The 14,271-nt window shown below is 60.1% G+C and overlaps 1 protein-coding gene across 1 annotated transcript in view; it reads right to left on the reverse strand.

Annotated features, from left to right (window-relative positions):
- Positions 1 to 3,611: 3,611 nt before the first annotated feature.
- LOC144736219 (high affinity cAMP-specific and IBMX-insensitive 3',5'-cyclic phosphodiesterase 8B-like) overlaps positions 3,612 to 14,271 on the reverse strand; it is a 57,215-nt gene continuing 46,555 nt past the window's right edge. Inside the window, 10 exon segments of the mRNA XM_078618834.1 lie at positions 3,612 to 4,013; positions 4,651 to 4,780; positions 6,446 to 6,613; positions 7,424 to 7,562; positions 8,349 to 8,566; positions 9,218 to 9,416; positions 9,874 to 10,024; positions 11,518 to 11,563; positions 12,859 to 13,023; positions 13,789 to 13,865. Of these exon segments, the coding sequence (XP_078474960.1) occupies positions 3,904 to 4,013; positions 4,651 to 4,780; positions 6,446 to 6,613; positions 7,424 to 7,562; positions 8,349 to 8,566; positions 9,218 to 9,416; positions 9,874 to 10,024; positions 11,518 to 11,563; positions 12,859 to 13,023; positions 13,789 to 13,865 (1,403 nt within the window). The 3' untranslated portion in view covers positions 3,612 to 3,903.

A 14,271-nucleotide genomic window follows, 5' to 3' on the forward strand; every position in this document is an offset into this window, starting at 1 on the left:
GGGTTGGGATTGAACCACCACCTCCTACATACCAGGCGAGGTAGTCAACATCTAGCCACCGTGATGATGATGGTGAGAGAGAGAGGGAGACACGCAAACTTCAAATATACAGCAGGAGTCAGGATCGGGATTGAACACACAACTTCCTGTATACCAGGCGAGGTAGTTAACATCTCACAGCCACCCTGGGTGCCCTTCTCTAGCACCACCACCACCGCACAATCATTCAACATCGTCATCAAAAGTCGTTTGCTCCGCTCATCTTTTCATAATAATAATTTTATTAACGCCTTATAATTAATTCTCATTTACAGCTGAAAATGTTTGAAATTTTTTTTGCAACCCGTTTTTTTACATTTTTCTTTTTGTTAGCAATGGAATGTATATAAATATTGTACAAAATAAGGCATAGGTGCACATCACGCCGCTGGGATTGTAACGGTCCGTCGATTAAAATTCAGCCAGGCGACGCATTTAAATCTAAACGTCGAACTTTTGTCCACATTTTTTTGTCTTGCGTGTTAATTATATATATATATATTTACAAAAATTATCTTTTTCCTTCCTCTATATATTACATATAGTTTATGTAGCTATTTTATCATCATCATCATCATCGTTGTTGTATTTCGTCGTCGGCCTTTTTCGTTTCGTATCGACTAAATCATTGACAGTGACGTCACCACAGATGGGAAGAGGGGTGGAGGGGGGGGTGAAGCGGTGTGAGGGGGGGTGTGAGGTGGGGGTGAGGGGGTGAAGGGGAGTGTGAGGGGGGGGTGAAGGGGGGTGTGAGGTGGGGGTGAGGGGGGGGTGTGAGGTGGGGGTGAGGGGGTGTGAGGTGGGGGGTGAAGGGGGGGGGTGAGGTGGGGGTGAAGGGGGGTGTGAGGTGGGGGTGAAGGGGGGGGTGAGGTGGGGGTGTGAGGTGGGTGTGAGGTGGGGTGAGGGGGGTGTGAGGTGGGGGGGAGGGGGGGGGTGTGAGGTGGGGGGTGAGGGGGTGAGGTGGGGGTGAAGGGGGGGGTGAGGTGGGGGTGAAGGGGGGGTGTGAGGTGGGGGTGAAGGGGGGGGTGAGGTGGGGGTGTGAGGTGGGGGTGAGGGGGGGGGTGAAGGGGGTGTGAGGTGGGGGTGAGGGGGGTGTGAGGTGGGGGGTGAGGGGGGGTGTGAGGTGGGGGTGAAGGGGGGGGTGTGAGGTGGGGGTGAAGGGGGGGTGAGGTGGGGGTGTGAGGTGGGGGTGAGGGGGGGGGGTGAAGGGGGTGTGAGGTGGGGGTGAGGGGGGGTGTGAGGTGGGGGTGAGGGGGGTGTGAGGTGGGGGTGAGGGGGGTGTGAGGTGGGGGTGAGGGGGGTGTGAGGTGGGGGTGAGGGGGGGTGAAGGGGGGGGTGAAGGGGGGTGTGAGGTGGGGGTGAAGGGGGGGTGAGGTGGGGGTGAGGGGGGGGGTGAGGTGGGGGTGAAGGGGGTGTGAGGTGGGGGGTGAGGTGGGGGGTGTGAGGTGGGGGTGAGGGGGGGGGTGAGGGGGGTGTGAGGTGGGGTGAGGGGGGTGTGTGAGGTGGGGGTGAGGGGGGTGTGAGGTGGGGGTGAGGGGGGGTGAAGGGGGGGTGAAGGGGGGTGTGAAGGGGGGTGTGAGGTGGGGGTGAAGGGGGGGTGAGGTGGGGGTGTGAGGTGGGGGTGAAGGGGTGTGAGGTGGGAGGGTGAGGGGGGGTGTGAGGTGGGGGTGAAGGGGGGTGTGAGGTGGGGGTGAAGGGGGGTGTGAGGGGTGTGAGGGGGGTGAGGGGGGGGTGAAGGGGGTGTGAGGTGGGGGTGAAGGGGGTGTGAGGGGGGGTGAAGGGGTGTGAGGGGGGGTGAAGGGGTGTGAGGAGGGGTGACAAACTGACGGGGGAGGGGGGGGCGGCAGGGGGGGTGACCGCCTGACGGAGGTGGGGGGGGGTGACGGGGGGAGGGGGGACGGCGCGACAGACACGTACACACGGAACGGACGCATTCCGAATCCGGGAAAAGAAATGCGGCAGAAAGTGAATTCCACTTTTCTGTGTCCCACCGCGACGGAAATCGCTCGCCGATTCTGACGGCGAGCGGACGGACCGACAGCACCGACGCACACCCTGCACACACGCCCCGCACACACGCCCCGCACACACGCCCCGCACACACGCCCCGCACCACACGCCCCGCACACACGCTCGTTCTCTCGATCGCTCTCTCTCGCGCACCATTGCCAACGCATTCACAGTTTCTTTAAAATAAAATAATGAATCGGCCAAGCGACGATGTTCATCGCCCGGGTTCTCCTGCCAGTGCATTTCAGACGGACGGACGGACGGACGGAAAGACTCGTGGACGTGCGGTCCCAAGTGCTGACTAACGGACAGACGTGTTGAAAACCGAGACTGGGACACAATCCTGTGCAGGTAGACGGGAGCGTCAAACAAATGCCTGGCCGGCGAAGACAGGCCGGGAGACGGACGGAGGGACGGTGTGCGTACGTCCGTGTGCCTATTTTCACGCCCGTCCTTCCCCGTGGCCGTCATTGTTTCTGTCCACGTGGCCGTCCGTCTATTGTTCCGCGTGTCCATCCAGTTGTCAGCCTGTCGATGTGCAGCAGCAGCAACAACAACAACAATAACGACGGATTGGGGAGGAGCAACACGCACACAACGGCCGGATAACACATGCCAAGTGGTGCAGTGGGAAACGCAGGCAGTGCCATCTGCCAGGCCTCTCAGTCAACCCATAGCACCTGGGTCTGTCCCCCAGCAGCAGCAGCAGCAGCAGCAGCGAGCGCCTTGCACACTTCCACCAAGTAACAGCCTCAGAGTGCACCCAGCCTGGCACGCGCGCGCCGTGGTGACGTTGCCGCCACTCGGTGGCGAACGGCGACTGTTGCAATCCAGGTGCGAGTGCGTCTGGCTGTCCGTTCCCCGTCTGCGTGTTTCGTTCCCCGTCTGCATGTCCGTTCCCCGTCTGCGTGTCCGTTCCCCCGTCTGCGTGTCCGTCCCCGTCTGCGTGTTTCGTTCCCCGTCTGCATGTCCGTCCCCGTCTGCGTGTTTCGTTCCCCGTCTGCGTGTCCGTTCCCCGTCTGCGTGTCCGTTCCCCGTCTGCGTGTCCGTTCCCCGTCTGCGTGTTTCGTTCCCCGTCTGCGTGTCCGTTCCCCGTCTGCGTGTCCGTTCCCCGTCTGCGTGTTTCGTTCCCCGTCTGCGTGTCCGTTCCCCGTCTGCGTGTCCGTCCCCCGTCTGCGTGTTTCGTTCCCCGTCTGCGTGTCCGTTCCCCGTCTGCGTGTCCGTTCCCCGTCTGCGTGTCCGTTCCCCGTCTGCGTGTTCGTTCCCCGTCTGCGTGTTTCGTTCCCCGTCTGCGTGTTTCGTTCCCCGTCTGCGTGTTTCGTTCCCCGTCTGCGTGTTCGTTCCCCGTCTGCGTGTCCGTCCCCCGTCTGCGTGTTCGTTCCCCGTCTGCGTGTTTCGTTCCCCGTCCTGCGTGTCCGTTCCCCGTCTGCGTGTTCGTTCCCCGTCTGCGTGTTTCGTTCCCCGTCTGCGTGTTTCGTTCCCCGTCTGCGTGTTTCGTTCCCCGTCTGCGTGTCCGTCCCCCGTCTGCGTGTTCGTTCCCCGTCTGCGTGTTTCGTTTCCCCGTCTGCGTGTTTCGTTCCCCGTCTGCGTGTTTCGTTCCCCGTCTGCGTGTTTCGTTCCCCGTCTGCGTGTCCGTCCCCGTCTGCGTGTTCGTTCCCCGTCTGCGTGTTTCGTTCCCCGTCTGCGTGTTTCGTTCCCCGTCTGCGTGTTTCGTTCCCCGTCTGCGTGTCCGTCCCCCGTCTGCGTGTTCGTTCCCCGTCTGCGTGTTTCGTTCCCCGTCTGCGTGTCCGTCCCCCGTCTGCGTGTTCGTTCCCCGTCTGCGTGTTTCGTTCCCCGTCTGCGTGTCTGCGTGCGTCACTGCGAGGGCGGAGGTCGCAACGTCTTCAGCTGCTGCTCGTCCATGCTCTTCCAGTAGCGGTAATTCTGGCCCAGGTGCTCCATGAGGTCAGGGAGGTCGGCAAACGCTGCGCACACCAACCACAGACGACAAGTCAACAACGCCGACCAGTCAACAACGCCGACAGTCAACAACGACGAATATCGGATCCTCTCGGAGAAAAGGTTCTGGAAGAACCAACGTTGGTTTAAACACCGGCTCAATAATGGGGACCCGAATGATGGAACGTGTCACCGTGTCCACACGGCGCTGTGTCCGTCCCCTCATGCCCGTATCTCCAGGACCCTGGCATCCCGTGTTCCCGTTGACCCCGTGTCCCTATGTCCCCTCGTCCCCGTGACCCCCCGTGACCCCGTGACCCCCCGTCCCCCTGCAATCATCCCGGTCTCCGTGTCCCCCCCCCTCCCCGCATTCCCACATCCCCGTGACCCCGTGACCCCTCGACAACCCCTCCCCCCCATGACCCCGTGACCCCCGCGCCACCGTCTCTCAAAGTCCCCGTGTCCCCCCCGTCCCCCCACATTGCCACGTCCCCGTGACCCCGTGCCCCCTCGACGACCCCCCCCCCATGACCCCGTGACCCCCGCGCCACCGTCTCTCAAAGTCCCCGTGTCCCCCCGTCCCCCCGCATTCCCACGTCCCCGTGTCCCCCTGACCCCTCGACGACCCCCCCCATGACCACGCGGGCGCCCGGCAGCTCTCACCGTCCCAGGCGTCGAACATGTCGCTGATGAAGTAGTCGATGAAGGAGATCTGGGACTTGGGGATGCTGCAGGAGGAGCGGTCAAACACCGGCATCACCACCGGCAGCCCCTTTCGCTTCTCCTCGTCCGTCTGCGGCGCACGCCACCATCACCACCGTCATCAACATCACCACCATCACCACCGTCATCAACATCACCACCATCACCACCGTCATCAACATCACCACCGTCATCAACATCACCACCATCACCACCGTCATCAACATCACCACCATCACCATCGTCATCAACATCACCACCATCACCACCGTCATCAACATCACCACCGTCACCACCGTCATCAACATCACCACCGTCACCACCGTCATCAACATCACCATCACCACCGTCATCACCGTCATCACCATCACCACCATCATCACCATTACCACCGTCACCACCGTCATCAACATCACCACCATCACCACCGTCATCAACATCACCACCATCACCACCGTCACCACCGTCATCAACATCACCACCGTCACCACCATCACCACCGTCATCACCGTCACCACCATCACCACCGTCACCACCGTCATCAACATCACCACCGTCACCACCGTCATCACCATCACCACCGTCACCACCGTCATCAACATCACCACCATCACCACCATCACCACCGTCACCAACATCACCACTGTCATCAACATCACCACCATCACCACCGTCATCAACATCATCACCATCACCACCGTCACCACCATCACCACCATCACCACCGTCACCAACATCACCACCGTCATCAACATCACCACCGTCATCAACATCATCACCATCACCACCGTGACCACCATCACCACCACCGTCACCACCGTCATCAACATCACCACCGTCATCACCATCACCACCGTCACCACCGTCATTAACATCACCACCATCACCACCACATTCATCATCATCACCGCCGCCATTATCATCACCATCATTATTACCACCACCAACAATATCACCACCACTATCATGAACATCACCGTCATCAACGTCACCACCATCATCAACATCACCACCGTCATCAACATCACCACCGTCACCACCGTCATCAACATCACCACCGTCATCAACATCACCACCGTCATCAACATCACCACCGTCATCAACATCACCACCGTCATCAACATCACCACCGTCATCAACATCACCGTCATCAACATCATCACCATCACCACCGTCATCACCATCACCACCGTCATCAACATCACCACCGTCATCACCATCACCACCATCACCACATTCATCATCATCACCGCCGCCATTATCATCACCATCATTATTACCACCACCAACAATATCACCACCACTATCATGAACATCACCATCATCATCACCACCACCATCATCGCCATCATCATCACCACCGCCATCCAGAACATCAACATCACCACCACCATATCAACATCACCATCATCGCCATCATCATCAGTAAGAGGTTAATTTTGGGGTTAGACCAGGTACTGGTAGTGCGGTGGTACTGGTAGTGCGGTGGCTCTGGGAGTGTGGTGGTACTGGTCGTGCGGTGGTTTTGGTAGTGCGGTGGTACTGGTAGTGCGGTGGTTCTGGTAGTGCGGTGGTACTGGTAGTGCGGTGGCTCTGGGAGTGCGGTGGTTCTGGTAGTGCGGTGGTACTGGTAGTGCGGTGGCTCTGGTAGTGCGGTGGTACTGGTAGTGCGGTGGCTCTGGTAGTGCGGTGGTACTGGTGGTGCCGGTAGTGCGGCACCACCGATGGTGCGGTGGCGCTGGTAGTGCACCGCTACCTGAGCGAAGTACTCCTCGGAGATGCGCCCCGCCCACTCGACGCACAGCGGCAGCGGGCGGCACGGGTTGGAGATGTCTGCGCACTTGATGAGCATGCGCTTGATGAGCAAGCGGCTCTCTGGGGAGCAACCTGGGCCCGTCGACTCTCCATCCCCTCCCCCACCATTCTGCATAGGGGGGGGGGGACGTAGGGGGGGGGGGGGGGGCGAGAGACACGGGTAGGGCATTGGTGAGACGTGGGGAGACGTGGGTGAGACGTGGGGAGATATAGTGGGGTGCGGGGGCAGGGTGAGTGTGGGGTGCAGGGTGCAGGGTGCGGGGGCAGGGTGTGTGTGGGGTGCAGGGTGCAGGGTGCGGGGGCAGGGTGTGTGTGGGGTGCAGGGTGCGTGTGGGGTGCAGGGTGCGTGTGGGGTGCAGGGTGAGTGTGGGGTGCAGGGTGTGTGTGGGGTGCAGGTGCAGGGTGCGTGTGGGGTGCAGGGGCAGGGTGAGTGTGGGGTGCAGGGTGTGTGTGGGGTGCAGGGGCAGGGTGAGTGTGGGGTGCAGGGGCAGGGTGAGTGTGGGGTGCAGGGTGTGTGTGGGGTGCAGGGGCAGGGTGAGTGTGGGGTGCAGGGTGTGTGTGGGGTGCAGGGGCAGGGTGCGTGTGGGGTGCAGGGGCAGGGTGAGTGTGGGGTGCAGGGTGTGTGTGGGGTGCAGGGGCAGGGTGCGTGTGGGGTGCAGGGGCAGGGTGAGTGTGGGGTGCAGGGTGTGTGTGGGGTGCAGGTGCAGGGTGCGTGTGGGGTGCAGGGTGCGTGTGGGGTGCAGGGTGCGTGTGGGGTGCAGGGTGCGTGTGGGGTGCAGGGTGCGTGTGGGGTGCAGGGTGCGTGTGGGGTGCAGGGTGCGTGTGGGGTGCAGGTGCAGGGTGCGTGTGGGGTGCAGGGTGCGTGTGGGGTGCAGGGTGCGTGTGGGGTGCAGGTGCAGGGTGCGTGTGGGGTGCGCACCACGGAGGCAGCGTCGTCTGCCCCCCCTCCCGGCTTGTTGATGCTGTTCACGAACTTGTTGACGTGCTCAAAGTGCTTCGTCATCTCCGTGGCCAGCACCATGTCGATGATGGCCTGCCGCAGCGTGCGGAAATCGCTCCTGCCACGCGGGGACACGCGCGGGGACACGCGCGGGGACACGGAGACACGGGGACACGGGGACACGGAGACACGGGGACACGGGGACACGGGGACACGGAGATACGGGGACACGGAGATACGGGGACACGGGGACACGGGGACAGGGAGACACAGGGACACGGAGACACGGAGACACGGAAACACAGAAACACGGAAACACGGGGACACGGAAACACGGAAACACGGGGACACGGAAACACGGAAACACGGAAACACGGAAACACGGGGACACGGAGATACGGAGATGGGGAGTCGCGGGGACATGGAGACGCGGGGACACGGAGATACAGGGACACACACGGGGAGTCGCGGGGACACCGAGACGCGGGGACAAGGGACACTTGACAGAGACATTGAGATGGCACGACATGGGACACGCAGATACAGGGACACAACACAACCATCGTCACGGCGATTAGTTCTGCGGCGTGCAATGCCCATCATGACCACCGTCGCCATCACCACCGCCCCGTCACACGGGTGAGACGTGGGGGGAGACGTCGGAGGCCTCCGATTAGCGCGGTTGGCGCCGCACGGCGCGAAAGCGGTTCAACATACGCACGCACATCGCCGCCATAACCACCGCCACCCATCGTCAACGCAACCATCATCACCACCGTCGCTACACCGCCACCCTCATCGCGTCTTCGCTGGTGCCCCGCCTCTCCGTGTCTCCCTCCTCGTCGCCCCACATCACGACCCCTGACCCCGACCCCTGACCCCGTCCCTCTCCCACGGTGCCCACCTCTCCATGTTGCGGAAGATGTTGCCCTTGTCGTCGCGCGTGCTCAGCTGGAAGGCGAGCGCCGCGTGGTGGCTCTCCAGCACGGCCGTGTCGTTGTAGAGCACCGCCAGCTCGCTGCCCGCGTTGCACAGGAACGAGTTGGTGCGCCCCGGGTGGTCCACGTCGTGCACCGTCGCCGCGATCAGCGCCGCCACCTCGTCGCACTGGTCCAGGCACGCCTGGGGGGAGGGGGGGGAGGGGGGGGGGAGCCCCGAGGAAAGAGGAGTTGGTGGCAGTGGTGGTGCAGTGGTGGTGGTGGCGGCGGTGGTGGCGGCGGTGGTGGCGACGGTGGTGGCGGCGGTGGTGGCGGCGGTGGTGGCGGTTCAGTGGTGGTGGTGGCAGTGGTGGTGGCGGCGGTGGTGGCGGTGGTGGTGGCGGTGGTGGTGCAGTGGTGGTGGTGGCAGTGGTGGTGGCGGCGGTGGTGGTGGTGGTGGTGGCGGCGGTGGTGGCGACGGTGGTGGCGGCGGTGGTGGCAGCGGTGGTGGCGGTGATGGTGCAGTGGTGGTGGTGGCGGCGGTGGTGGCGGCGGTGGTGGCGGCGGCGGTGGTGGCGGCGGTGGTGGTGGCGGTGGTGGCAGTGGTGGTGGCAGTGGTGGTGACGGTGGTGGTGGTGGTGGTGGCGGTGGTGGCGGCGGTGGTGGCGGCGGTGGTGGTGGCAGTGGTGGTGGCAGTGGTGGTGGCAGTGGTGGTGACAGTGGTGGTGGCAGCGGTGGTGGTGGCAGTGGTGGCGGCGGCGGTGACGGCAGCAGGAGGCAGGAGGGAGGCAGAGAGTGGAGTTAAATGGTAGTTAGGTGGTAGTTTGGTGGTAGTTAGGCGGTAGCTATGCGGTACCTTGACCCGCTCCTTGCGCAGGAAATACGCGGTGGCGTGCAGGACGTCTGCGGCGTGCGTGGAGTTGTGGTACGAGTTGCTCGAGTGGTAGTTGGTCTCGATGAGCGACAGCCACGTTCGCAGCGTCGCCTCCGAGCAGCCCAGGAAGTCGCAAACCCCGAAGCGCGCAAACACCTTGAGGCCCAGGTACACCAGCGGCCTGACTCACGCGCACAAAGACAAAGATCCCCCGTGTAGCCTTAACAGACTGTAGGGGCAAGTGCTGTTAGCGAGCACCTATGAAGGCCGGAACGGTACACGAGGGGGTGGGTGGCCAGCACCACGCCCGACCGCCTTTGTCTCCCCAGTGGAGATGTTTACACACCGCACCAGGTACTCATTTCAGGCTGAGTCGACCTAGGGGAGGCCCAGGACCGGTTCAGATAATCGTCACCGGTGTTAGCCGTGAGCGGGAATCGAACCCGGGTCGCCAGGTTCATAGCGCAGCGTAGCGCTAACCGCTACACTACCGCTCCCCTTGACTCACGCGCACACACACGTACACACACACGTACACACACACGTACACGCACACACAGTTAGTACGCGCGCACACGCACGCGCGCGCATCTCCCCGCCGCCCCCACCTCCCCCCCGCGCGCGTGCATGCGCGTCACCTCTTGTGCGTCACGTTCTCCGCCTCGAAGATGTCGAAGTCCCAGCGGTCCTCGAAGCCAAGCGCCTCGACGACTCGGGGTGGCGGCACCGCCGCGTCGCCCGGCGCCGGTGCCGTGGGGACCCGCAGCGGGCTCTGGGCGTGGTGCACGTCTAGACGCGGGGCGGAGAGACGCTCGCTCCCGTGTCCGTCGTTACACAGCCCCGGCCGGTCGTTCCGTAATTCGCCCCCCGCGTCATTCGCTCCGTCGTTCACCCGCGAACCCGGCTCGTCATTCCGTCAAGTCTAGATTTGAAGTTCTCGTGGTTCTTTCGGTAGAGGCGAATTGCCCGATGATGCTGGATGCAATTACCAGCGAAACGTCACAGTACTCAAATTGTAAATGCTGTGGTTTCACGCTTCAACACACCGGTGGGCTAAAGCAGTGAACTGTTTGTCTTTTGTCAACGTGACAGTTTTTTTACTGATTGGCCGTGTCGGGTGGTGGAGGGTTACGACACATTTATAAATAACGCGATCTAAACCCAAAAACGTTGATTATGATTAATGAAAATAACTAAATCACGACGTTTCGGAGGCAACACAAGCTTCCGTCATCAGGTGGAACAACCACAGCAATTTGTTTTTTTTTACTGTAGTGGGCAGAGAGAGCTGTATGTGACAAGCGATTAGACATTTTTTGCTGGGGTTGTTCCATCCTGGTAACGGAAGCTTGTGTTGCCTCCGAAACGTCGTGATTTAGTTATTAATTTTATTTTCACCTACGTGACTTTACCGAAAGAACCAAAGAGTCGTTTAGTTGCTCAGACAGAGAGGCGGGCTATGCGCAGTGGGATCTGCGCGTCTACACGGGGATGAGTCATTCACTCGTCAACTCATTCATTCATTTAGTCAACACGTCACTCAGTGCAACCCACAAACGCACGTGGTGGCACTAGTGTGCTGATCTTAAAGGTGCATTGATGCTCCTACTGCTGTTGTGGAGTGACTCATGCAAGCCAGCTATGGCTGCAGAGTTTGGTGGTACATGTTGTTGACGTCGTTTATTGTGAAAATTCGGTCACAGTTCCTATGACCTGCACTGTTTCATTGCTTTTATGGCTTTATCTTGGTGATTTTCGAAAAGTTTTTTGGTTTGGCCATGTTTGTTTGTTGTAGTACAGAGTTACACTGATGGCCTTAATCTAAGTTGTCTTGTGGTTGTTGTTGTTGTTTGACTTGCATCCCACTGGGATATTTGCACACAGCGTTGGTGTACGGTGATTTTTTTTCTGCAATATTTTGCTGTCTTTTCTTGGATTTTCTGTTTGCACTTATTCACTTTAAGATGTTTTCTTGTTCATGTTTTAGTTTTTTGCTTGTTGCGGTTGCACCCGATTCAAGAGCCGAATGGCTCACAGGGCTATACCTAATAAATGAACTTTGAACTTTGAACGTCCACCGGGCGATGCATTCGCTCAGGAAGTCATTCAGAAAGTGATGTATTCATTCATTATAATAACTATTCATTCATCAAATCATTCACTCACTCGTGTGCTCATTCATCCAGCCACCACCGCGCTTGCCTCCTCACTCACGCAGGGCCCGGCGAGTGAAGACGGAATGATCGACGGGAATGAATTAATGTGATTTGAATGGAACTCACTCTTGGAGAGAATGAAGTCATTTCCCGACAATCGACGCAGCCCATCCTGCAGAGACGAGAAACGAGGAGCGTGTCAACGGGACAAAAGGCAAAGCTCCCCCGTGTAGCCTACCCCAGGCTGTTGGGGCAAGCGCTCTTAGCGAGTGGCACCAATGAAGGATGACACGACGCAACATGGCCAGCACCCTGTCTCCCCAGCAATGATGATTGCACACCGCACGGGAAACTGTCCAGGCGGAGGTGCAGAGTCTGGTTCAGGATTGCGCCAATGGACATTGGCCGTGGCTGGGAGTCGAACTCGGGAACTCCAAAGGTGAGCGGAGAAGTGTAGGGACCCTGCAGTTTGGCGAGTGAGTGTGTGGTTGGGTGGGTTTGTGGGTGTGTGATTGAGTGGGTGTGTGAGTGAGTGGGTGGTTGAGTGAGTGGGTGGATGAGTGAGTGGTTGGGTGGGTATGTGGGTGAAAATGTGAGTGGTTGGGTAGGTGAGTGTATCAGTGAGTGAGTGGGTGTGTGAATGGGTGAGTGTATGAGTGAGTGAGTGGGTGGGTGAGTGGTTGGGTGGGTTTGTGGGTGAATATGTGAGTGGGTGGGTAGGTGAGTATATCAGTGAGTGAGTGGGTGTGTGAATGGGTGAATGTATGAGTGAGTGGATGGGTGAGTGTTTGGTTAGGTGGGTTTGTGGGTGAATGTGAGTGGGTGGGTGGGTGAGTGTCCGTCTATTGCAGCAGAGGTGTAGAGAATTCCAACAAGACCTACATCTCTGCTTTATTGACCTGGTCAAGGCCTATGATACCATCAGTAGACCTGGGCTCTGGGTTGTTCTTCGTGCTTTCGGAGCCCCTGACCCTCTGCTCACGATCATTAAGGACCTTCATGATGGTGAGTGGGCCCGGGTAAAACTACGTGGCCGGGAGTCGGAGCCATTCCCTGTTCACCTTGGGGTGTGACAGGGGATGTCCTCTGGCTCCCACATTATTTAGCATCTATTTCGACCACGTAGTTCGTGAAGCCTTCGATGGCTGTACCAGAGGAATTTCCATCTGGTGGGTGAGTGTTGTTTTGGGCCTGCAGTGTAGTGGCGGTTGAACACGGTGTGGTGGTGGATGAGCCGGAGCAGTCCGTGCACGTGTGGAGCGACCAATGAGCGAAGTTCACGGGAACCGTAACCACGGCAGCAGTAGTCGTCATAGCGATAGACGAGCGATGGGCAGGCCGCTAACCGCCGGTGAGCGAGCGAGCGAGTTAGCAAACTGGGTACGGCACGACCACCACCACCACATCCTTCCTGCCTCTCCCTCGCCCCTCGCCCCCCCCCCCAGCCCACCCCCCGCCCCCCGTCACCGTCATGAGCCCCCCGACGAGGTCGCTGGCGTGAGGGTCGTCGTCGCGCGAGCCCAGCTGCGGCGAGTAGAGCTCCGTGGTCCTCAGGATCTCGAGCACGCGGTCCAGAGCCTCCGCCACCGACACGGGGCTGCTCTCCTGGGCCGCGTTGATGATGTTGATCACCTGACGTGTGGGGAGGAGGGGGCGGGGGGGGAGCGGAAGTGGGGTCGGAGGTCAGCGACGTGATGGGGAGGGGGCGGCAGTGGGGTCGGAGGTCAGCAACACAGCTATTGAGTGTAGCACCAATGATGGTCAGCTGGTGTAGGGGAGGAGGGGGATGGCAGTGGGGTCGGAGGTCAGTGACGTGATGGGGGGCGGGAGGGGCTAAGGCAGTGGGGTCGGAGGTCAGCGACGTGATGGGGGGCGGGAGGGGCGGCGCCAGTGGGTTCGGAGGTCAGTGACATGATGGGGGAGGGGCGGTGGCAGTGGGGTCAGAGGTCAGTGACGTGATGGGGGGGAGGGGCGGCGCCAGTGGGTTCGGAGGTCAGTGACATGATGGGGGAGGGGCGGGTGGCAGTGGGGTCGGAGGTCAGTGACGTGATTGGGGGCGGGAGGGGCGGTGGCAGTGGGGTCAGAGGTCAGTGATGGAGGAGGGGGAGGGGCGGTGGCAGTGGGGTCAGAGGTCAGCGACGTGATGGGGAGGGGCGGTGGCAGTGGGGTCGGAGGTCAGCGCCGTGATGGGTGCTGGTGGGGCGGTGGCAGTGGGGTCAGAGTTCAGTGACGTGATGGGGGAGGGGCGGTGGCAGTGGGGTCGGAGGTCAGCGCCGTGATGGGTGCTGGTGGGGCGGTGGCAGTGGGGTCAGAGTTCAGTGACGTGATGGGGGAGGGGCGGTGGCAGTGGGGTCGGAGGTCAGCGCCGTGATGGGTGCTGGTGGGGGTAGCGAGCACCTTCGTGATGGGGGCTTCGATGGTCATCGAGTGAATTCGCGCCATGGACGAGTTTCTCCGGTGGTGAACGCTGCCTCCTGCAGCCACACGCAGACACACAAAGACAAAGGTCCCCAGCGGAGCGCTAGAAGACTGTCGGGGCAAGGGCTGTGGGCGAAGGCAGGCACGGTATACAAGGAGGTGGGTGGCCAGCACCGCGCTTGACCAAAAATACACACATGCACACACACATACATACACACATACACACACACATACACACACATACACACATACACACACATACACATACACACACATACACACACACACACATACATACATAAATACACACACACACATACACACACACACACATACACACACACATACATACACACACACATACATACACACACATACACACACACACACACATACACACATACATACATACACACATGCATATGAACACGATTACACGGAGACACACACACATACATA

The sequence above is a fragment of the Lampetra planeri genome, chromosome 59, assembly GCF_965212315.1.
Source record: "Lampetra planeri chromosome 59, kcLamPlan1.2.h2, whole genome shotgun sequence".
In the NCBI taxonomy this organism is placed as follows: domain Eukaryota; kingdom Metazoa; phylum Chordata; class Hyperoartia; order Petromyzontiformes; family Petromyzontidae; genus Lampetra; species Lampetra planeri.